General features: G+C 35.8%; 2 protein-coding genes across 2 annotated transcripts in view; one reads left to right on the top strand and one right to left on the bottom strand.

Moving 5' to 3' along the window:
* Positions 1 to 5,456: 5,456 nt before the first annotated feature.
* LOC113239474 lies at positions 5,457 to 16,786 on the bottom strand. Its single transcript, XM_026476505.1, has 8 exons — positions 16,287 to 16,786; positions 14,758 to 14,813; positions 14,193 to 14,327; positions 13,928 to 14,066; positions 12,838 to 12,896; positions 10,937 to 11,071; positions 10,395 to 10,526; positions 5,457 to 6,929 (listed from the first exon to the last, which is right to left on the bottom strand). The coding sequence occupies exons 1-7, from the start codon at positions 16,369 to 16,371 to the stop codon at positions 10,395 to 10,397; spliced, it is 741 nt and encodes a 246-aa protein (XP_026332290.1). The 5' UTR covers positions 16,372 to 16,786; the 3' UTR covers positions 5,457 to 6,929.
* Positions 16,787 to 17,818: 1,032 nt separating this feature from the next.
* The window catches only part of LOC113239550 (biotin--protein ligase), a 32,914-nt gene continuing 25,196 nt past the window's right edge, over positions 17,819 to 25,536 (top strand). The window contains exons 1-7 of the mRNA XM_026476610.1: positions 17,819 to 17,954; positions 18,182 to 18,441; positions 18,567 to 18,720; positions 19,012 to 19,798; positions 20,110 to 20,305; positions 21,580 to 21,704; positions 24,565 to 24,697. Coding sequence (XP_026332395.1) covers positions 17,819 to 17,954; positions 18,182 to 18,441; positions 18,567 to 18,720; positions 19,012 to 19,798; positions 20,110 to 20,305; positions 21,580 to 21,704; positions 24,565 to 24,697 — 1,791 coding nt within the window. The remainder of the gene's footprint in view (positions 17,955 to 18,181; positions 18,442 to 18,566; positions 18,721 to 19,011; positions 19,799 to 20,109; positions 20,306 to 21,579; positions 21,705 to 24,564; positions 24,698 to 25,536) is intronic.

Below are 25,536 nucleotides of genomic sequence, written 5' to 3' on the forward strand. Positions count from 1 at the left end.
CATGTTTATGATCCTTTGGAATAACATTTCACGTGATAATACGCCCTTGTAGTTGGCGGGTATCGTACAGCATGTTACGTAATAATCCAGCCATGCGATTGGTCGGTTTAATTTTCCTTTTTTTTTTACTTATTGGAATGAACAAACAAACGAAGAGAACATCGTCTGTGAAGTTATTTAGTATTTTATGCAGTCGGCTATATTCCAACCAACTCAAATGATACATTAATATTGTATTGTCATCCAAACAATGTACTCTTAAAAACAATTATAATATTAGCACATTAACTTTATTACAGGCGATTATAATTAATTAATTAATTAATTATTATAATAACCATTAATAGCAAGTAATGGTAATCACGACAGAAAATAATTGTTTCTCTGTCTACAGGTCATACTGACCAGGATTTGGACGTAGATTAATGTATTAAATACCAAAATGAATACATTAACATCGTTTATAACCGTATGAAAGTATGATCGTGTGCACTAGGCTTTGGCAGCGGCGTAGTTTAAGCCTAGCTTCACACGTACCAAAATTCATACACGCTATTTCGTTACTTTCCAAATCGACGCAGGAAAGCAATCTCGAAAAAATACTTTTATAAATTTGGTATCATAAAAAAAATCCGCGTTTATAGGTCTAGAAACACACAAAAAATGCTGTAACTTGAACTTACAAGTTAGAAGTCGTATATAACGACAAGATCCAGCGACGATATGTACGAATTCCAAGCCGCCATTTTGAAATCTCTAATTGGAAAGATTTCAAATGCTGTAAATTGAACTTACAAGTTAGAAGTCGTATATAACGACAAGATCCAGTGACGATATGTACCAATTCCAGGCCGCCAATTTGAAATCTCTAATTGGAAAGATTTCAAATGCTGTAAATTGAACTTACAAGTAAGAAGTATATAACGACAAGATCCAGAGTCGATATGTACCAATTCCAGGCCGACATTTTGAAATCTCTAATAGGAAAGATTCAATAGTTGCGGCGCTATACCAACTATTCAGCAGAGTTGACGGACAAAGCGAAGCATATTCGTTGCTCCCCTCTCTCACCACAAGCCTAGCTGGAATGATCAGGGCCATATACACTACACTCCGACAAATTTGACAAATTACACAAATCGCACCCCTCACGGAAGAATGACATAAGTGGACTTACGTCAAAAACGTTTATTGCTCCATTAAGATACAGAAAAATATAACCCACGTCCTCTCCAATTCTTGTAACTCTGAAATGACTATATAGTAGACGTAACTCCACTTATTCCATTTCGCACCTTTCATGGATGAGGGGTGCAAAATGTCGCATTGTACTGCAAAAACTACAAAATATGTTGAAAGCTACAAAGCAATTCGTTGAAGATTGTCACGCCTATAAATCCTGTTCAGTAAATATTTACAAATTTGTAATGTAACTTACATCAAGAGCAAAATTATTAAAAAAATGTATACGAAGATAGGATTAAATAAGTTAAAAGTTTTTTAATTTCTGTCTCTCTCAATTAAAAACCTCACCTCCCTTTTTAATAATCAAACCACTGGCTATATTTTCTTTCAAACAAATTTAATAACTAAACGCCAACCATTTAATCGTTGATTACTATGACCAGATTAATGTCGTGAAACAGTGACACCAATTACGGTTCTGTATAAAATATTATATTAATTTATTCTTGGTACTGTTACAGCGAAGGTGCTTGACAGACTGCTTGATGGAGAATTAAATAGATATCTTGTGTTGCACGATCAGTTTGGTTTTAGATATGGGTTATCCACAGAAAGTGCCATTCCAAGTCTCAAGCAGTATGTCAGGTACTATTCAGACCGAAATACCGGTCTTTGCTTGCCTCCTCTACCTGTCGAGGGCGTTTGATCCGGTGTCCTACGAAATACTGTCCTAATATGTACTGTGGAAAAAACTGGAGGGTATAAACTTGCCTAATGAGCTTATTAACATCATCATTTAGTAGCAGTAGAGCTCCTTGTGAAAATGTTAGTCCAGTGTAGTACTGCCACCTTACCTACTTCTGCCGCCAAGCAGTAATGTCAGCGTTACTGTGTTCCGGTTTTGAACGGTCAGGGTGCTGGTGCAATTATAGGCACATGGGACTTGTCAACTCATGTCTCAGGTTGACTGACGCAGTGGTATTGCCCTCAGATCTTTTCAATTTAAAGCACTGAGTAGCACTGGAACTGTTAAGGACAATCGTGTCGCTCACGTGCAGACTTGGCCTTCCCGTCACTTGATCTTATAAAAAAATAAATCAAGTATTGGTCTGGAAATCAGATCAACAATGTCAGTTGGTCAGGAGCAATATCGAAACCGTACAGGTTGCAATGTGGGGTGAGACGGAGGGCTAACTTGTCGATTTTTATTCAACTTGTATATGAACGAGTTCATGCTGAGATCAGCGGTAGACATGTGTCCTGTCACATCGACGCGGTAGATGTTAACAACCCTAGGTACGCAGACGTCATGGTGCTGCTGAGCGTGTCTGTCTGCGGCCTCAATCACTACTTAGTACTTGTCAATCGTGTGCGGATAAGTATGGGCTAATGTATAACACAAAAAAGAATCAGTACCCCAAAGTCAGTCATAAAAACTTGTTGAACGTTCCACCTATTACATTAAACGCGTATCGTCTCGATAGAGTCGAGCAGTTGAAATATCTCGGTCAGCAGGTCACTGGCGATCTCAAGGACAATGCTGACATAGAGAGGGAGCGGAGGGCTTTATCGGTCAGAGCTAACATGATCGCCCGCAGGTTTTCTCGTAGATCCATTGCACACAACTTACACTTTTCAGGGCTTTTTGTACATCTTACTACACGTAGCCTGTTGGAAAAGTACTCTCAAGGTCGTATGAGGCGACCATGTTCAATACAATATGCGGTTAGGGTGTTGATGGGGTTGCCCCGGTACTGCAGCGCCTCGGTCATGTTCGCAGTGGCGTAAGTCGACTGCTTGTACACAATCATGCGCAAACGCATATCGGCACTCGAGAGCAGGGTACGGGCCAGCTCCAACAACATTCTATCCACGATAGCGGTCAGGTTCGACTGTCGTACATAAACCGCGCTACACTTAGATCACAAGTACTTTTGTTACTAACCATCCGCAGATTTTAGCCAATTCAATTTTAAATTCCTTTTTATTTATTTAAATTTAAACATAATTTATTATATAATATTTAAATATAATGATATAATTTGAAATATGGACTGTATTTGTCTGAAATAAAATATTAAAAAAATTTTTTTTTTTTATTTATGTACATTATGTTTTATATTATATAAGGTAAATAAATGTGGTATAAAACATTTTTCATTATTAACATATTGCTGTGTTCAGTAATTCAGTCGTTATCAACGTAACAGGCGCGACATGCGCCAAGGAATAGCACATTGTTAATATTATAGCCAGCAATAATGGTTTTCACTTTGATAGACCGAGCGTAAAATGTTTGAGCATTATGTCACCACTTATACATATCGCACTGCTATTACAATAGTGTTATAACTCAAAATATGTGAAAATCGAGATTATACCATTATTGAATGTATAATTTGATTCTCTACACATCAATAAAACTGTCTTTGGATATTGTAAAAAACAACTAAAAAATATCTAGTTAACTCAAAATGAATGCTTTATGTGAGATAGTTCTGGCCAAAAGTCCTTATTCAAAAATATTTTAAATTATTTTTTCTTTTTAAATATATTTGGCAAGAAATTGTTTGCAATGAACTATAGCCTATACATACATTTTAATTATTTTTCGCGGGAAACGAGGAATTCGTTTTTCGTCGATTTTGAGAAAATACACTTTTTGAGTTAATAGACTATTGTATTAACAGTGCGATATATATATATATATAGTGCCAAAAGTACTCCAATTGTACAACAAAATTTATCTTTCGCACATTGACCTATCATCAAATTAATTCTGACATAATCGACTAGCGCACTGTCGTCGACCAAACGAAGACAGATGCGCGATTACTCCTCCTTTTGCGATTTGGAAATAAATAAATAAATTTGCTCAGATTTAAAGCGCGGACTCGATGTTCGTTTATTGTTAGGTCAATGCTGTAGTAGTACAAATTTTATAAATAATTTTTAAGAATTTGTTTTCAAAACTTTTAAAATATTAAAAAATAAGTGCGGTCTGCAGTCATGGCTAAGCTATAATTTACAATATGGTGTAATAATAATGAACATCTTTTATATTACTCACTTGTTTAATTAATCATTTGGTCTTGTTATTACAGATTAAGATAATTTTCATGCAATTTATTTTATAATATTCTTAAAATGTCACATAATTAAGTTTTACGTAAGATCGTTTTTGAGATCATTAAAAATTTAATTTTACATTCAGTGATATTTTGAAAACTGGTTCAAATAACTTATTTTAATAAACACAAAATTTTAAAAAATACAAATTATTTTTATTTATTACATACATATTATACATACTCTAGGATTTATTAATTAATATTAGTAACAAGTAAATAGGACCGGCCTCTCAAAAATTTCATTGTATCAGGATTTTCAGAATACATCTGTGGAGTTTCTGTTAGGTGGTACATGAAGTCATAGGCTCAATTTAAATTGTAGAACGGAAGCGAAAGTCGCCGGAATGCTCGAACGTCTTGAGGCTGTAGTAGGCGTATAGTTTATTCAGTGTGGATATTTTACACTACAAGGATTTCGCCTATTTGTGAAACAGAAGAAGAGAAAAGGCAAATTTTTAGAAGCATTAACTTTTTGGAAAACGTGAAACATTTTACAAACATTTATCTTTATCCTCTTAGAATAATAATGCATAGAATGATAGTTTCATATCAAACGAACTGTCACAAGTGAGGCAAAAATCAAATTCAAACGTAGGTTAATTTTCGGTTTTAGTGAATATTTATATAAAAATACAACTTGAAACGCGTTATTTCCTTGTGGAATGTGATGTTAGTATCTATTTTATGTTTGTCTGACGTATTTTTACACTCAGTTACCGCACATTTCGTCATTTTTAGCTAAAATTCTTGATCTGTTCGCGGTGCAAGTTGACCTTGAGCACTGGAGGCCCGCCCGCTCGTGTAGGCCCTTTGCGCGCGCTTCAATTTGCCTCACTTAGTGTGTGCGGACTATTTAGTATATAGTATATAGTTATTATTCTAAGTTTATCCTACTAATTTTTATTATTAAATAAATGTACTATGAAAAGTTGGTGTATATTACAGCCACAAACAATTTAGAATTTTGGTCGCTGTAGTTTTAAGTTTTCACTTTATACAAACATACGTATTTATGCACCACATAGATCTACTATTCATCTGAATCCATGTTTTTTCTGGCACACGGTACGTACCATAGATATGGATAGATTCCTATATCTATGGTACGTACAAAACCTATTTCGTAGACCTGACGTCGCACTGCAGCTGCGGAATTCCCGCAGAACTGCGTAATGCTCGCGACCTGTTTTTTGATTCGTGTCTAGTTTATACATTACATATTGAACATACATTTAATGAAATAATAAAGCATAATGCATAATAAAGCATAATGATGCTATGTACAATATCGTTATAAAAATTCGCTTCCATTACGTTGCAATGTAAATTGAGCATTAAGCAGAATGTGTGAGATCTTAAACAGAGAACTTTTAAAACAACTTCTGCTATAAATTAAAAATAGGAACAAGTGACTGTGTTTGGGCAGAAAAATAAAATTTTATTATTACTGTATTCATTATTCAGAGGTAGATGCGCAGTGCAAGAGGAATGACAGTTTACGTAACAGTTATGTCGCGCTACACACGAGATAATTTCAACAAGATTTTTCTGACGATATTCAATAGCAAGTTGATTGACAAAAGTGCCTACAGTCTTAGCCAATTGTTGTTGTGTGAAACGATAATAAAAAAACTATAGCACTGATAATTGAAATGAATAGACAAGTCATGTGGCACTTTTATCAATCAATTTGTTATTGAAAATCGACAGAAAAATCTTGTTCCAATTATCTCGTGTGCAGCTCTGTAACTGGGGGTCTACTCCTTAGAAGATGGAAAAACGTCTACTCCTGTTCTTCGGCCGACATTCCCTATTACTATCAAATAAGTAAAACTCGACCAAAACAAAAGACAATTGTCAAGTAAAAAGCATGCGTCTTATAATCTGGTCGAATATTACCAATTTGAGACTAATTGTTTCGGACGAACAACGAGTAGACCCTCTGTTAAGTAAACTGTACTCCTCCCCATTGAGTATATAACCAAAGCTAGTAACCGAGTAACCGGCTCAGTCAAGCGATAGGTCTGTAGTTTTAGAACAAAACATCGCCTTACTTTATCAAATTCGCATCATACAGCACAAAGTTACTGAAATGCAAAAAATGGATTGTATATACAAATTTTGCAAGCTGATTTGACATCACATTTCTTTCATATTCAAAGACTGGCTTTTACCTATTCTTAAAGTAATACATCCAAATTAACACCCTTGATAAGAAATTTAAAATAAATGGAAAGTTTTCCCATCTCCTGAATAAACTCTTTATGAGATACGAGTTTGAGAAAGTAAGGTATCGAGAAGTTGATTATATTAAACGTTTCTTACCTACCACCTCATTTAATATTGGTGACAATCTTCATGCGTTGTTTGAAACTGATAATTTGGCAATGTCAATAAATATTTTAATATTGTCATACTGAGATTTATTTTATCAGAAAATTCAATACAAATAACTAGACACTTAACAATAATACGTACATAAATTACTTATACTCCTTCGGCTTGACAAACAAACGTAAAATACTATCAGTCTTTATAATATGAGAAGAGCGGAGTAGGAACATTAGATACTTTCCATTGGCACGGATGACCAGCGAGTTTGTGGAGGGCTTTCTGTAAACAAATGTTTTTTTTAAATAATATAATAATAACGCACACACACTCTTAACCCCGCACTAGGGAAACCCTGTATCCCGAGTGCCATGAACACACATAGACACCACAAACTACACCCAAAGAAATAAATGTGGGCTTATACAAATGTTTCTCCCGGCCCAGGAATGGAACCCGGGATCTCTGCGTGGCAGACCAGCGCATTAACCGTTCGACCGTGAAGGCAGTTGATTATATAAGACTCGATGGTTTGCACTATTGGGCGCTGGATAAGTAGGTCGCGTGTCCGATTCGTATTGGTTATATATAGTTGGTAGTGCCCCGCATTACTTCTGTTGCTCTGGTACTCATAGTCCAAGGAATTCTCTAGTTTGAGACCACGTAATTGGCATGGTTGTCCACATTATTAAAGCATATTATTAAAGATAAGATAGAAACAGAAACAATTTATAAATAATATTTGTTGAAATTACAGGCATATTATGACATTTTGTTTGTCCACTTATTCTCGGGTGACGGGCGCAGTGGCAGTGCCCTTTGGCTTTTGTGGTTTAGCGTGAGATTACCACTTTACATCCTCTAAGGCAGGGTTCCTCGATCTCTTTCTAGTCTGGGACCCCTTTCAAAATGTCAAAGAACCCATGAACCATTCCGAAAAGACAAAAAAGTAGGTTTAGCTTAAATTGTTTTTACGTATGAATGTTAGTGTGACCGTTGCTGCTCCATTATGTTGGGTAAACTCGCCACGTACCCCTGGATGACGTTCATTACACGGACTCCGTAGGAGTCCTTGGACTACAGGTTAAGAAACCCTGCTCTACTACCAGGCGCACGATTTGTGTCCCGTCACTTGATATCACAAAAAAAAACAGTTTTTCCCGTTGACTCAGTTTAGTCTGCCCAGTATCGAAAAATGCTATATTTTTTTTCGTTTTGTTAAGAACTAACATTTTATTTCATGTTTAGATACATGATATTATTTTTATATTTGTAATATGGTCGAGTCTTATTGCCTGTTTTAACGACTTCAAAGAAAAGGAGGTTCTCAATTTGACTGTATTTTTTTGTATGTAGGTATGTTACGCGATAATTTGTGAACGGATTTTGATTATTATTTTTTGTTGGAAAGAGGGTACCTCAGTATTGGTCTCATTTAAATTTAAAGGAAATATTCCACCTCTATGGGTGGCAAACTAGGGGATAAATCCGGTTTTATTCTATTTCAATAAAACTTGGTAAATAGATGTAATTCCTCCAACTTTGGAGGTCGGTTTTTTTATTACAACGTTATAATTATTTTATGATTGTCAGTGCGTATTTGATCTCCAAATCCCCTGACGGAAAGTGACGATGGGATCGACGATGGAGCATGCACATCTAATTGCCTATTCACTCTCGCCTTGAATAGGCCCAAGTTATAGCGTTCATGGTACCTCGTACCAATATGTTCACACATATCAACAAACTGTGACAATGTAATCTGGCAACTAGATAATGAGAACAAGTTGTAGCCTGATATTAACGCCGACAACAAAAGAACAATCCCTTGGGGGCTCTGGAAAAGATTTAAATTACTTTTATCACAACAAAGAGGCATCGCCACTCAATTAAATGTTTGTGTCGCGACCTGTGATAAAGTTATTATTGTGACATAAATATAGCAGCGGGTGTGTTGAACGAGGTGCGGAATAATTCGTGAGCGGTTGCCTGTCTGTAGACGGTATTTTGAACTAGCGCTAATAAATAGTTAAATGTTAATAAATAAAGTAAAATTCTTGTGTTTACAAGCGAAAAAAGAAACGGCCTAGTTTCCGTGGTGATTGGAAAGTGCCACAAAAACACAACGTAGACATTGAGACGACACAAACAAGGGGCCATCGACCCTGACCGAAGCAGAGCAGTGTTCCTTGATAACGTTCGCTAAATTTTGCCCAGCGACACCACCGGCCTGTCCGCTTGACGATGTCCAGCTATATTTATAATTGCAGCCCTCGCCACGCGGTGATAGCGAGTCAAGGAAAATACAATTATTGTAGGAGTATATAAATATGCTTACATGTTGACCAAGGCAGTGTTTATAACTAACTATATTTTATATTCCTTAACAATCAACGTTTTGTGACTTATCTACAGAAATCTGTTTACTCGTCGGATTTCGGTAGTCGGTATGTTTTGTTTACTCGAACCACTGTGCACATGTTATTGTAAATTATCAAGGTCCGCACAGTTGGCGCTAGGGCTTCGTAGTCAACGACCTAATAGTGCATTGCTCGTCGATATATTTGCGTAGATATAGCATGTTGTAGGTTTTTATCTGTTTCATTAATGGATTGACGTCCGGCAATAAATCAACTTGTTTTCTTCCACGACGAACGGTCGCTCTGTCTACGACACAGTGTTTGTACTGTTCACTTCGAGATGGCAATAAATAAGATCATAAATCAATAGACATCGATGGGCCGTCTTGTTACTGGGCAGATATAAGTAATTTACTCTAACTCGGGAGACTATTTTGTTTAAATTACCACCAGATTCAGACTAGCAGATTATATCTCATTCTGTTTGTTTTGCGTGTAGAATTAATTTCGAATTTAGAAGGGTTCCAGTGACAGACTGTCAGAGTATCTAGAGAAATAACTTTCTAATTTGTGGAGAAAACGAGAATTCTGTGAGATAAAGTTCTGTGCTTTTCTGTTTAAGTCAGACTATTTTCGTGCAACTTATACGCGCATGCTACATATTGTCATATGGTGCTCGGACCGCCGTTGAGAAAGGCACGTCTTTTCCGTTATTATATGGAGACAACGGTTTAATGTGATTCCTTATCGATGAGTGCGGTGACTCCCTTACCTAATCCACATTCGGTTGATCAGTAACAATAACATAAGAATAGTAACATAGAAGATATTGTAAAGTTGGTTTTCCACCGGCATGGCGAGACGAAACGAGGAGGGACGAGAATTGCAATCTCGCCGATCTATTTTCCACCAAAAATTGCCATTAATAGCTAGCTCGCGCTGTGATTGTGGATAGTGAAGATTCAGTGCTGTACAGTTCATCAAGCGATAAATACGCGGCTGAAGTAACATGTCCCGTAAACTATTATTAAATATGTTAACGGAAGAAGAATCAGATGAAACCTTCTTTTTTTAAATCTCATCGTACGTACCCCACAATTACCCCACTATTCATATCATTCTCACGATTGATGATCTCGCGAGTGCCCGCGCGAGCGCGCGAGAAATCTTGTTTCCGTTGCAGATTATAATACTTTATGTAGGCAGCAAAACGGTTAAATATCACATCAACAAATATTTCAATTCTCGTTTCGCCCATACTCGTCAATCCCGACCATTTCCACCAAAGATGTGCGCGAAATTTTGCTATAGAAATTTCAATTCTCATCTCGCCTCGTCTCGCCTCGCCTGTGGAAAGCCACCTTAATACTGTGTAGTTAATACTCACTCAACCAAAAACCTGTTGTGCAGCGTATGTGATGTGTAGGTATCCGTCGGGTCCGCGGAACTGTTCGTACGCTTGGGCCATCGTCAGACTGTGGCTCACCAGTACCTTGTCGTTTACTAGCAGGTACAGCGACTGATCATACAAAAGTATTTTTTATTATTCTAATATTTCGGCAGTCCGAATCACCGTTTAGACCGTTTCTATAACAATCCTATTACCTGATGATGTCACAAGTGAATTAAAAGAAGTAGCATTAATAAATAACAATCAAATAAATATTAGACAACATCACATACGTTGCTCTGACCCCATAGTAAGTAAAGTAAAGCACTTGTGTTATGGAAATCGGCAACAACGACTGTACCACAAACACTCAGACCCGAGATATTGCAGAAAAGTTAGGTTTTCTACATTAAATTGAACCCGGGGCCGCAGAGATAGCGACACCATGAAAACCGGTGTGCGTCATATAGTTGCAGTCAGTTTTCATTTCAAATACAAAAATACTCATATACTAAACTATTTTGTCGTAGGTAACTCACTTGTGTGTCCCTTAACTTCAGTTTTGTGCTGATGATGTAGAGGAACTGCGACATGGTGAGCTCTTGTGGAACTAGGAATTTGTTTCGTCCAAGTGCAGGCACTTCGCGCTCTCTCTCGTACCGCGAAACATAAAGCTGAAATAACTTATTATATTAGCCGTTGAGGATTATTGAGAAATTGGGGTAGCGGTAGTCCCATATTCACCCAAATGCAGCGTACGCGCAAATGTTTTTTTTATGATACCAAGTGGCAGGACGAACAAGTGCGGCTGGTGTTAAGCGACACACCTGTCCTTAGCAGTTGCAGTGCCACTCAGAGCTTTAAATCGCACAGATCTGAGACATAAGTTGACAAGTCCCATAGGCAGAAGTCAGTACCAGTCCTTTTCAGCACTGATCATATACTGGTAGGACATGTCTATATTTTATGTGATTTTATACATAAAATGTACGAAAGTGATTTAGGAAGATTATTGTTATACGATGCGGTGCAGTGCGGCTCGCCATAATGTGCGTGAGCCTTTACAATATTTAGGTACTTTGAGTTATTTCTTGTTAAAAGTCATTGAATTTTTTGTCACGATTAGCCGCCCTAGGCCCGGGCCCACTGGGCAAATCCGCCACTGCCCATATGCCCGTCATGTCCACCAGTACTCTTACCTGTCAAAACCGGTTTTGGCATTAGCTCACATTACTGTTTGACGGCAGAAATAGGTAAGGTTGTACATAGATACTTGAATAAAATATATTTATTCTGAAGATCGAATCGGATTATGAGGAGCAAAGGTTTCATAAAAAGGACCTTTTGAAATTCAAAATATCCTAGTATTAGTTCGACAATTGAGGGTAATAATGGCAATTGGTACGGCGCCAGGCAAATTTCAATACTGTATTTATAAAGTTGATTTATTATTGACTTCAACTACGAAAGAAATATGTGGTCTGTGACTTCAACCAAAAATCCATTTGTCATCTAATTAAAGTTGTCAGATAAATTATCTAACATGTTGCGATAGTAAATACTTTATGTAGAAACCAGATTCTGTACAGTAGGTACGCACAAAGATAACGACTGCTGAATACATTATTTAGGCTTTCAATTTACAAGTCGGTGCAATCTTCAAGGCGGCGCCTTGGTTTATAGTGAGAACAGATTACACTGGTGCTACTTATAAATAAAAACAGACTAGTAAAACGCTGACAGTTAAGTATGTAAACATATATGTCTAATTAAAGTGGTTACTTAATAACTCTCTAATAATCTAGAATATTCTAGTGAAGACCGGTGTAACTGCTTACTTATATAAGTAGATATAATTAAGGCAAAGAACATGTAATACTATGTAGGGACTTAGATAATGTCCCTACACTTCTTGCGCTTTAGGACAGATATTTGATTGTTAAGATTCTTACTACTAGTCCATTCTAGAAATTAAAAAAGAAAAAACTATAGGTAAGGTTCACCTTCCTAAATTAGGAAGGAATTAGGAAGGAATGGAATTTCCATTTCCAAATTTCCTTTTTATTTTATAAGTTTCTCCGTTTTATAGACAAAAGTGAATATCGTGTAATCATATTTCTTCAATACTTTATTTTTCTGACATTTATACGCGAGAAATCGTTGTATTTTTACGGTGGCCTTTTTGAAAACTCCCTTTTTGGAGTTAATTAAATTACGTTTGTCTTTTTTTTCTTTTTGCTATTAGCGTTTTAGCTAAGATCCGTCAGTGTGACTAAAGATTTCCATCCTCTAAGGCCTAAGGAGAAATTTTTCTACTATTACCTAACCCCGAAAAGCCAAGAACAAAAAAAAATTTAAAACGTATGAAGATCTAGAGACAGAAGAGATTTCTACAATATTCACATAGGTAAGTATTGTATGAGTAGGTATTGGTACTTACAGGTATTTTGTTTGGGAATCTATGTCTGATGGCTTCGACTTCTTGGGCCGACCCTATATCTGTAAAGAGGGGACTATGTTTATTTTCACAAAGTCGCTAACCGATGCTAACTAGATATAACGAAAGGAATGTCGTGTTGGGCGTAAGGGTAGGCGATAACTCGCAGTTTTCTCATTGCGGTCAAATGGTACAGGTCGCGGTAAGTAACTTGACATACTTCAGAGACAAGTGATGTAAATTGTCTTGCGGTTTAATGTATGTGATAAGCTGACAGTTTTTCATGGTGACGAGCAAACTCATTCACGCTAGTTTACAGAATATTTGATGTCGCTGTTCCAGTACACGCCACTTAATTTAAATCTTAAGTGTTCTACTTTCTAGATGTATCTGTATTAACGGTGTAAAGTGCCTACTCCTACTGGGTTAGTATTTATTTATTTTAAGGGATGTGGGAATCTTTGTACTTGTATGTAAGCTACCTAAGTAAATAAAGTGGTGATACACTTAGTGTTAGGTCATGGAAAAATTTCCATTTTGAAAAATTCATACACTTCAGAAAATAAAATATTTTGCCACATGTGACATTTGACACATTTGTGTAAAATTGAAAATACTGAATGAAAACGACGGAGCCATTATAAAAACGCTTTACTACCCGATTTAAAGGGACCCTAACTCTAGCTTAAGAAGGTGTACTAAGGGAAGGTAGTCAGGGTCCCTAATTTGAGCTCTTATATGTATAAGTTAATAAACCTGGACCACGCCCACCCGTGAAGCAGAGCCCTTGAAACCGGGTGGTGTTAGCTTTAAATCTTTTTTGCCTATTATTATTTTATTCGCTGTTGTCCAATCAGTTTAAACCTCGTTTTACTCTAACTTGCTTTTAGCTATACAATTTTATTTTATACTTCACGCTAAATAAAACTTCTAAATATATAATTAAACGTAGAACATATAATATGAGCCTTCGAATTATATTTGGCCAATTTTTATGAAAATTTTCCGGAAAAATTTCCACTATTAAAATTTTTTTCGGAAAATTACCCAACAGTAAATACACCTGGCCATTTGACTAGGGAGCTGCACTCACCATCATGGTATCCAAAGGAGTCCTGGGATGCGTATGTGATGTAGAGAAAGCCGTCCAAATCGCTGAAGTGCTCGTAAGCCTCTGCCATCGTCAGAGTTAAACTCAAAATGGAAGTGTTGTTAATTATCAGAAATAGCGACTGCGAAAATACCACAATGGATTAATTACATAAGTATACAAATCAAATACGTATAAGAGCGATCTCGGGATCGGAATAATAAAGCTATCTTGATTTGCCACGACTAAAGTAAATAAATATACTTACTTGAGTAGGACTCAGTTTGATTCTATTTCGAATAATGACTAGGAATTGTGACATCGTTATGTAATCTGGTACAAGAAATTTGTTTTTTTCCAACTGCGGTAGAGTCTTCTCCCTATGGTACCTTTCCACCTTCAACTGAAAACAATCGGTTCAACCTTATATTCCATAATTGGTGACTTTGTAAGTAGCGTTTATTGCATTTTGGTAAGAGCATGATCCATACTAAGTAAGTCCACAGGTCCTTAATTCCCTCAATTTCGAACACTGGTTATTAGCTATCTACATAAAGATCAAGCGAAGGCGTCATAGATGCATGTTTAATTCATCTATAGTACTTATATAAAGTACTTACGTAGACATATTTTAACTGATATATAGGTATATATATATATATATATATATATTAATTTGTATATTTGTACATATATATATATTAATTTAAAGGCACACGCAAAAAATTAACATATACCTATCACGTGCTGAGAACATACGATATATTCAAGTGAGTAGGTTTTTAGCAATATTTAGGAAATATGGTTTTCTGTTGTTCTTGTAACAAACTCACCGGTATCTTATTTGGGTATTTTGATCTAATTGCCATTACTTCTTGTTTTCTACTATCTGCAAGAAAATAAATAATTTACAATATAAGTTGCATATTTAACGCCCATTACCGGCACGGATCTACGCAAAGAGGCGACCATGCACCGTTTAACAAGGATATTTTTTTATTTTTCGCGTAACTTCATTTTTTTTTATTTATTTTTTAATAATAACGCACACACTCAACATAGCCCCGCACTAGGGAAACCCTGTGTCGCGGGTGCTATGGACACACACATAGACAACCACAAATTACACCCAAACTCACGAGAGAAATAAATGTAGGCCATATAAATATTTCTCCCGGCACGGGAATCAAACCTGGGACCTCTGCGTGGCAGTCCGGCATGGTAACCGTTTGGCCACGGAGGCAGTCAAATATATGTTATTTAATTTTTCAAATAATAAAACTGTAGTCCGTGTCCAGTCACTTTACATGTTTCTTTGAACCTTCCCCAACAGTTAGAGATATATTTAACTACAATAATAAGAACGCACACAGGCATAGCCACGCACTAGGGAAACCCTATGTTGCGGTTGCCATAGATACACACATACATAACCACAAATTATCTACACCTAAACTCACGAGATAAATAAATTTAGGCCATACAAATATTTCTCCCGGCCCGGGAAACGAACTCTTTATTGCAGGCCTGCATGGTAACCGTTCGGCCACAGAGGCAGTTATTAAATAAGGCATAACTACAGTATTATTACAGTAAGTACATATAAGCATCTGCGAGATGTCACGTCGGCCATCAATTTGGAAAGATATAATTAATACAAATTATATCTCTGCAATACCGATAACACTATTTACTTGGAGTACTAGTAGTAGCAATAGATTAGAAGCGACTACATAATAATATGCTCAGGTTACAATATATTGTACATTATTTGTCTCGCGATTTAGTAACTTAGAACGTACCTACTCATGCACTTACCGGCTACATAACACACGAATTTAAAACGTCTGACACTTTCGAAGACTGTTTCTGGAAATATTTAAGAACTAGAGAAAATATATTAATAGATTTAGACGTTACTTTGCGGAAAACCATATTAATAAAATATAAATAAATCAACTTGCCACAACTAACTTTATCTTTTTACCTCAATTTTTATTAGAAAAACGGATAAAAGTTAATCTCATTTTAATATGAAGAAACTGAAAAAGTTGATGGCAACTGGCTGTTTTCATCTTTACATACCTACAACGTGTAATCAATCATACGTGGTGAACTACCTACACCTACAATAAATTTATTACAGCCCAATAATAAAACACAAGTTGAATTTACTTAAAAAACTCATCATCAGTCAACGCCATGAATTTCTAAATATCACATAATGGGCAGTGCAAATCTTATTCTAAACGCACAGCAAATCAACTTTGTAGGTACTTAATTAACTAATGTACATGATTGAAAAAAAAAATGAAAAAACACACAGGATGGAAAGTAGTTACTTAATTAAATAAATACTTACTAAAACTCTTTTTCTCTTCGATAAACTCCTTAAGATTGTGGTTGACATCATGTTTCAAAAAATATTGAATTTTACTCGGTTTCATGTCGTACTTTCTTCTTGATTCACGGCTATGAACGTACACAAGTTTATTAATGCGACAATGAGAAATGGTGTGTCGCTAATGCTGTTCAAAGCTCAACTGCGCCAAAGTAAATATATTTGCTGCTTTTATCATTCTCATAAGTCGATATCTCGCGACGGTCCCGGAGTCTCATGTATTTCAATTTTACGAATGATTAAATAAATGTTAAAAATTTGTTAAGTAGACTTTTGTGCGGACAGTTGAAACGTTTTTATCACCAAAATGTGGGTAGTTATATATAATTGGTAAAATTCTGTATTGACCTACATAAAAAGTAGTCGCAGTGGGCGAAAATTCGGATTTAATTTTGTATGAAAAACAACCGTGACTATCAGCTTTAACGCGTTAATATAACGCTCAAATTTGATATTTAAATAATTCTAGACTGATAAGTGGCTGAGTCTTGGCTGAGTGGACCTATTAAATAGCAAGAGATAATAATAATTAACAATTATTTGTAAGCAGTAACAAATTCTGCTACTTCTGTATTAAGTTATTTGTGTGCTTATCGTTTAAATGCACTGGGTAATATTATTCTTCGTATGACAACGGTTCTCATTTCCTTTATTTATCATGTATTTATTGAATGGCGATACCGACAATGTGTTATCAGTTCATACGCGGCGTATCTAATTTATTAATTACTTGTTTACCACCGACGTTGCATTAAAAATTAAACCTGGTATTATTGCAAGATCTACGTAAGTCAATGGAGATTTATCATTATTAATCTAAGGCATTATTTTACTGTTACCTACAAATATATAAAATTTATATTATTCTATGAAGATGTAACCAAAAAACATTATAAATTAATAATTATTCAAGTTTGCCGCCTTAATTATCGTGAACGCACATATAGATAATATGTCCAGTTCCGTGAACGCAACATGCATTTGACATTTTGAGTATGACGCTCTGTTTTGCACAGTTGAATTTTTTTCTTGACCGTTTATATCACAATTTAGCAGAAGTTATTGGAAAAGCATACAATCGATTAAATATTCCTATAATACATACATTGATACATGTATTCAATGTATAAAACAAATGGTTATGCTCATCTCAAAAAGAGATTCGTCTCTTGATTCTTGTTGGTTGTACGAACTCAAAGGTTAATGCATGTAACCTAAAATGGAACGTTAGCTATTGAAATCTCCAGAATACGAAAGATCGAATTTATTGGATTCTGGAGAAAATTTTGAAGGAAAACCTATGTAAAAGTCGTAGTTTCTTTATCTTTATATTTTAAGATTATGTAGTACTTTTAGAAATATCTTATCCGTTCTAGAGTCTTTGTTATACTGGCGGAATCAGGCGGAGTATACAAGTGCGAATATGAACTTTAGAATCGATAACCCAGTATTTAGTTAGGTAGCGTGGTAAGTGGTTGAGTAGTGTATTCAAGATGCTGTTCACGCCGATATACATCGCCATGACGTTCATCAAGACTTGGCGTGTCAGGTCGTTCCGCTCGCGCCTTCTCGAGTTCCTAAGCGGGAACACCAGCGTAGCCTTCTGCAAAGTGCCCGAAAACGCTGCAGGTGAGAAAAATTACCAAAAATAATTAAATTACCTAACAATATTTATTATGTATATCGTGACAGGGTTCTTTTTGTTTGTATTTTTATTTTCTTGTCTAAGAAAATCACAACAGTGGAAACAAAAAATAAATGTGAAGTTGCACAGCCCTCTAAACTTCGAGCGACCCGTTTTATGAACATGCAGAGTCTTATCTGTCCTTCAACTTAAAATATTGAATAACTTTCAGAAACTCCAACACTAAGTTCGAAGCTATGCACCAATCCAAAAAATGCATATTTATGTGATCTCCTGGACTACACCAATGCTACGAGGATTTGCAGTATGAAGCCAACTCAGTGCATAGAGATCAGTGATTGGGTGTCATGTTCGGGCGGGCTACCTCTGGGGTCCAGCGACCTTTCCCCAGTAACTGATCTTGATGTAGAAGTACTGTTCGAATGTGAAATGGACCCCCATGAAGGAAGCTCTAATCAGGATGTCATCAATGTAAATAAAATTTTTAAAAGTTATCAGATATTTATGGAAAATGTGAAATTTTTTATTTTAAACAATTTGTCTTTGGTGTCATGCTATCTATGAATATAAATACTGACAGTCAAACTATTTTTCAGTTGGAAACAGTAGGACAACTTGTGGCTTGGAAAGCTGGTTCACACTTAGCTATTGTGCTGAAGACAAACATTGAAAGTCTAAGCATGATTGGCTTTAATTTCGTTGGTGGAGAATTCGTCATTGATCACAAGTTACCCGTTGTTAGGATACAAAGTGAGGTTTAAATTTATATTTATTTATTTAACCAAGTTACTCAAATCTATGTTAAATGTCAAAAATAAACACGAGTATTCCTTTACGTTGGCTTATAGACTCTGCGTTTGATTGTTCACATTAGGATAATGATAGGGTGATAGATATGATAACTCGGAATGTTGCCTTAAAACATGACTATAAAGTGTTGAGTGTGTGCATTATTATTATTATAACAGTACTAAATGTCATGTTTCAGTTTTATATCATTGATTTTTTATAGTTTAAAAATAACCATCAACTTTATTTTAGCTGTACAACTGTCTGGTGAACCAAATAAAGCAACTGATCCATCAATGAGAAGTCTGCGCAGTGACATTCAGCATGCTCTCAAGTCTGCTCCAGCTCAATTCCAATGGCCAGTTCATGCTGCATTGCTCAGGAAACTATCCAAGGTCGTAGACATCAAGTCGGAGTCCAAAAGCTCTGTACTGGAAATGAATGGTAAAAACGAAACGCATTTAGACACAAAAAGAAATGTCACATTAGCTGATGTGAGCGTTAACACTGGCAAGTCTCTCAATGCAGATGAAGAGGACCAACAAGAAGCAACCAAAAGCGCAGCAAACACTGTAGAACTACAAATGACCCCAGAAAAACTTACCAAAACACCTGAAAAATCTCCTAATAAAAAGACTGAGGAACCAGATGAAAGTAAACTAGTCCTTGAGAATGTAACTGTTGAAATTCAACATAACATAACACCAAAGAAGTCTAGTTTAAAATTAGATCTAAAGAAAGGCACAAGTCAATTGTCTACATCATTACTTAACATATCTAGTCAAATCAAATCCGTGACTACACATAAAAGAATTGTTAGTACCACTGGGCCAAAGAAAACCCATCCTCAGATAGAGGCTGGACCCCAAATAAAAGAAGAATGCAAAGAATCTACATCTCAACTGGGCACACCAAAGTCTGTCAAAGGTTCCCGTCCACTAGTGAATACTAAGTCACCAAATGTGTTGATATACTCAGATAGTGTAGTGGCTAGAGATAATTTGGAGTCATCTCTTAGAAAAGTTCTGGACTGTGAAAGGTAAGCGAGAACTCTGTGGTCAGTGCACCAAACACATAGTATGTTAGAATTAAAAAATGGAAGTTAATACAAGTTGGAAAAATATTGTGTCAATTTGGGAAACATTAAGCCCAAGTGTGGCTTCAATCCTAAGGCTAGTTCTGAAACTTAATTTATGGTAATTTTTATCTGGGGTTGCCCCAATAAAAGTTTTTGTATATCAGCTAAAATATCTGTAGGTTTAAAAGAAATTCTTATTGCACCACAGGACACATAATGTGTCTTTAGTTTATTATATACACTCATAAGCTACAAAATTCTATTTATTTCAGATACACACTATACAGTGTGTCGCGCGAAGCACTGGAGGCAGGAGCGTGGCGCGGACGTGCGGCGTTGGTGGCAGTGGCAGGATGTGTGGGCAGATGCGCGCCGTTGCTACTCGCACATTTGCTTGACGGTGGACGGTTGCTCGCACTTTGCTCAGATCTTCTGCACACTGTGCTACCATACTATAAGACTGCTGAGGTAATGCAACTGGAAGTAATTGTATGAAGTTTATTTTGTAGGACCAGTCAAAATAAACTTTTGTGGTTACATGAAAGATAATTGGAACATTTTTGTTCCATACTGTAAACTGCAGGAAACAGGAAACAGTGTAGAATGTTTAGTTACCTATTTATACAGGCTGTATATTTGAAAGTGGGACATACTTATAGAGTGCGTTATATTCCTGATTCTCAACCCAAAGAAATAATAAACGAATGAACTTAAACTTTACAAAAAATATTTTTTAATTTTTTTTTATCGACTACTACTTGAGCACAACATTAGTTATCGAAATCTATCCACATCACTATTATTGCTCCGACGCAGCGGCGAAAAGCAAAGCACAGGTCGGGGGTGAGGACGCGGGCGCATACGCGAAATTGCTCAGTCCACGCGCGACCTTGATCTAACGAAGACACGTAAATTATTTGTCCTTCCGCTCGCCCGATCGCCGCAAAATGGGTATTTATTCTAACGTGGAATTGACTGAGATGGTGCGACTTTACGCAATAAGTGGTGATAGTGTGAGGCAAGCTATTGAAATGTTCCCAAATCGGAGTTTACGCGGAGGAGGTGAACAGTGTCGATGCGTTGCGTGAGAGGATTATCTCAGCATTTTATACTGTGAGACAAAATGTGTTTGTGTTGTACAATTTAAAACAAAATTTACTATGCCGTGCTAGACTATGCATTGTGGAAAACGGTGGACATTTTGAACACTTGCTCCGTACCACGTAAGTGTAAATAAACTGTAAATAACTAAAAAATCAATCATTTTTTTTATCAATCAATTAACATAAGCTAAAACGTAAATGTGAAATCATTGTTATTGTTGCTGTCTCACTCGGCCCTCGCTTGGTAGCATTCCCATTGCACTCGAAATCAAGCGTAAAGGGAATCGGTTTATTCGTATCTACACTTCAAAACACATTTGTTGATTTATTTTTTGTTCTATCCCATATCCTAATTTTATTTTAGTCTATGTTAAGTTGTAACATGATTTACTATGACATGTATGAATATGTCTCACTTTCAAATATACAGCCTGTATATAGATCTAGAGCAATTTTTACAAGCAATGTAATTAGGTCACAAAAACTTGAAGAGTAGGATTGTATTGTACTCATGGAAATTGCAATTATAATAAACCCAAGAAGAACTAGATTACGCGGGCTATAACAGGCATAACTGGATCTTTAACAGACTTATATGAATCTTCAAACTATTGATTTATCTAATTTACTATCAATCAGGTTCGTGAAAACGAAGTGGTTCAATTCACATTCGATAAGTGGAAATCTGTAAAAATGAAGCATCACATCTTCTGCTACCAAGCTTCACCGGCCAAGAAGCAATTCTCGACTGAAAGCGAAAGACAGTAAGTTTGTTTTTTTTTGTAAATATTTAGCTTCACATAACTCAATACTAAGGGACATTTCAGAAATCAATAAGTAATAAATTTATATGCTTAATATCAATGATCTTATATATCTTAATATAAAATAATTCAATTTTAATAAAAGTATAAGTGTAATTAGTATGTTATAAAGACCTTTTCTGGATAAGACTGTAGTTAGAGTTAATTTGGAACGTATCTCTTCGATATTTTAGTTATATTCTTAAAGTCGAGTTAAAGGCTTTTTGTTGGTAAAAATAATAGTTTACTACATCATTTCGAAACACACTTCGTTTAATTACACTTCATCTACGACGATTTGTCAACTATTCCTTCAATTTGTATTTCAATCATCGAAATACTTTTGTTTAATGCTACATCACATCGAAACACTATTAGGCATTACTTTTCACGTAAAAGTAAATTGTTGAAGCGCCATAGATCTAATTTTATTTCATCGAATGCGTGTTAGAACTAAACTATACATTCGAGCTTTTGTTGATATTTGCTATGTTATTTGATATTTTCACGTGCTGCCTGTGAAAAGATCTTCAAAGAAACGTTATCCGATTAATTAAGGCGAGCCATTTGAACATGAGCGTAGATTTTAGGTAAGGTGTGGAAATTAATACGATTAAATAAGAATAGGCGGAGAAAAATTGACACAAATCCAACGTTGACCAACGCTCGGTGGCGACTGACTGGGGAATTTTTAAGATTTGACATAAATGTGAATTTAATAACTACGGGACTTCAGTTGAAAACCAAAATGTAGCAGTTTTTCTGTGTACTACTTAAAGAGAAATATCTCTACACCACCACAGCACATAAAAATTATGAACAAATTGATATTTTATTTTTAAATAATTTGTTTTAGACTTTTACTTTAGCCTGTTTTCGTAATTGTATATGATCGGGTAACGTACATCCTATTGTGTAACAAATTACTACATTCTTCGTCTTCTTGGGGTACCACCTCCTACCGGAGGTCAGCTATATATAATTGTGACAATTTGGGTCCGCGAAGTTGCGTGAATTCTTTAGACAATATCCTTAAGTGTATCGTATATTTTTTTTGTAAATACCTATGAAATTATATATTAAACATTTGATCTAGAAAAACGGTTATCCCGCTTCGCCGTAATGTTTACATAACAAAAGCAATAAATTTAACGGTATTAGGAGAAATTAACTAAACGGCCCACTTGTTCGTCCTGTCACTTGATATCGTAAATAAAAGTGTAATTTGAAGTTTGCAACTTTGACCTACAAAGGTCAGTGGTTCGCAATGTGGTAGTGAATTTAATAAAAAGTTCCATTGATTTGTTTGCTCCTGGCATGAACCGGTAATCAAGGTTACCCATAAACGTTATTAATATGTGGTTCATCCACTTTTTCCCCCTATTTTTTATTGTATTATAAGCGTGTACATGATAACTGTACTTAATATTTTCAATCAATTTTGCAGAGCAAGTCAGGACGCAAATATGTGTCGGTACGCAAAATAATTTTATAACTTTTTAAAAAGAAAGCGACTTCAATAAAAACTACATGTATTGGCAGAATGCAAAAAACTATTTACATATAATAATATGTGTTCAAAATTGGGCTTCATTCATCAGTCATTTTCAGAAGTGTACCGAGTTGATAAACCAATTATATCTTAGAATATTTGGACAAACATTTTAGCATATTGGAGCAGTTTTCAGTAATAGAGGGACTTCTGATGTTGATAAGTAAAGCTATTATTCAAAATTTTCTTTAAACACAAAGCCTAAAACAAAGGCTTTAAATTTGAAGTCGCTTAGCAAAATATTTCATATTTCTAATTTTAAACAAAGTAATTGTATGTATTTTTGTTTCAAGTTTAAGAAAAACGCTTTTAATACCTGTTAAAAAGGTAATAAAAGCTTTTTTTATACTTTAGTGCTTGTTTAAAATTTTCAAGCAAAACGTTACAAATTCATATTGAAACATTTTGTAAAGAGCTTGCTTTTACTTGGGCAGTTCGCCACTCTTGTTGACACTCAAAGAGCGAAAAAGACTTTATGCGTTTCGCGTCTGTGGTCATAGCGGAAGCGAAATGCATGTCTTTTTCGCTCTTATTGCATGGACGTAACGTTTATTCTATCTGGCTCAAGCCGATTCAAGTCAATAAATATGGTAACTCCCTTAATATCATTCTTCTATGTTATAATTTTGCTTGTATGCACTCTTGTTATGCCTCATTTCAGTATGAATTTTGCTCTTAGTTTTTGTAAATAAAGTTACAACGTCAACTGATGATGTGATATTTAATGACATTTTGATTTTGTTTGTGGATGAATAATTATGCATGATGTAGTCACGACTGCGGTGAGTCGATTGTGTTCGTAATCTACAACACTAAAAGTATAAACCGTTCGAAAATTGACGTTAGGACCTGGCCCTGTACTCTCGTGCTTCGTCTGACATCCCGTCCGAAATAATTAATGCCAAATAAATAATACTCGACCAAGTTAAAAGGTGTATGATGCGAATGAAGCTTCACACTTGACATTGTTTTTTGATTTGGTCGTGTATTACTTGTTTGACACTTATTGTTTTGGGCGGATGTCGGATGGAGTACGAGAGTAGACCCAATGTTGCGAGCTCATTTCTTATTTTTATTTGTTTAATGTAAAGCAATCATCAGCGTATACGCGTGCGACACTTGCATATTTAATGCGGGCTTTAATATATGTATAAGTCGTAACGTTGATTTGTCGAAGAACCCAACATCCTATGAGCTAACACTTTAAGCGTTCAGTAGCGAATGGCTTTTGAATAAAAATTGGCATTAATCGACTCGTAAAATACTTAGGCCATCAAAATACACCGGACACCCGGGACATGAGTTGGCCATCCAAGTCCTGGCGTCAGAGGAGACGTGGCGCACCCCATCCCTGCTCCAAGCCACTGATCTCACCAATAGCGGAATCGCTATTTTCTCTCAAGTAAGTGGAAATTATTATACTTATTTTAGTTTATGCTCTTTTCATTCTTATTTATACTTAACTAAGATAGTATTTTCTAGAACTGAAGCTTCGATGCTAGTTTATCGTAATATCATTATTATTTAATACGAATGTACTATTAAACATGAAAAATTTTTGCGCGCCATATTTTAACTGCAATGTAAAGTTTAACTATGTTGAGATACAAGATTAAAATTCTGATAAGAATACGCTGTAATTTTTATTTTAATTAAAAACGCCATCTGTGGCCCAACGGCTTGCACTGTGGACGAAGTATGAGGAGGTCCCGGGTTAGATACCCGGTATGTGGGTGTTTTGTAAATTCCGATGCTCTAAAACTAGTAATATAGGGAATTCCCAATTTTGAGACAGATTATATCGATGTGGTTGTGTTCTACGCCATCGTTGTTATGTTATTATTACATTATTATGGGATGTGTGGGACACATCCATATCAAAACATCGATCGTACCATCATCGTGGTCATTTGTATATTTTTTTATAACATCAAGTGACGGGACGAACAAGTCGTGCGCCTAATGGTAATCTGCACGCCCGTTCAAGACAATTACAGTGCCACTCAGAGCTTTAAATTGCAAAGATCTAAGGGGCACTGCCACTGCGCCCGTCATCCTGAGACGTAACTTGACAAGTCCCATGTGCCTGTAAAAACCCTTCAAAACCGGGTTTAGTAATAAAACTTATACCTAAACATTTAGGCGTAACGTACCAAATTATACCAAAATTAAAGATTTAACGTATTCAACGGGCCTTAGCAAAGTATACTAGCTCAGTTGCGCTGGATATTTGAATAGACA

The sequence above is a fragment of the Hyposmocoma kahamanoa genome, unplaced genomic scaffold (genome assembly GCF_003589595.1).
Source record: "Hyposmocoma kahamanoa isolate Upper Pololo Valley unplaced genomic scaffold, ASM358959v1 99879, whole genome shotgun sequence".
Classification (NCBI taxonomy): Eukaryota; Metazoa; Arthropoda; class Insecta; order Lepidoptera; family Cosmopterigidae; genus Hyposmocoma; species Hyposmocoma kahamanoa.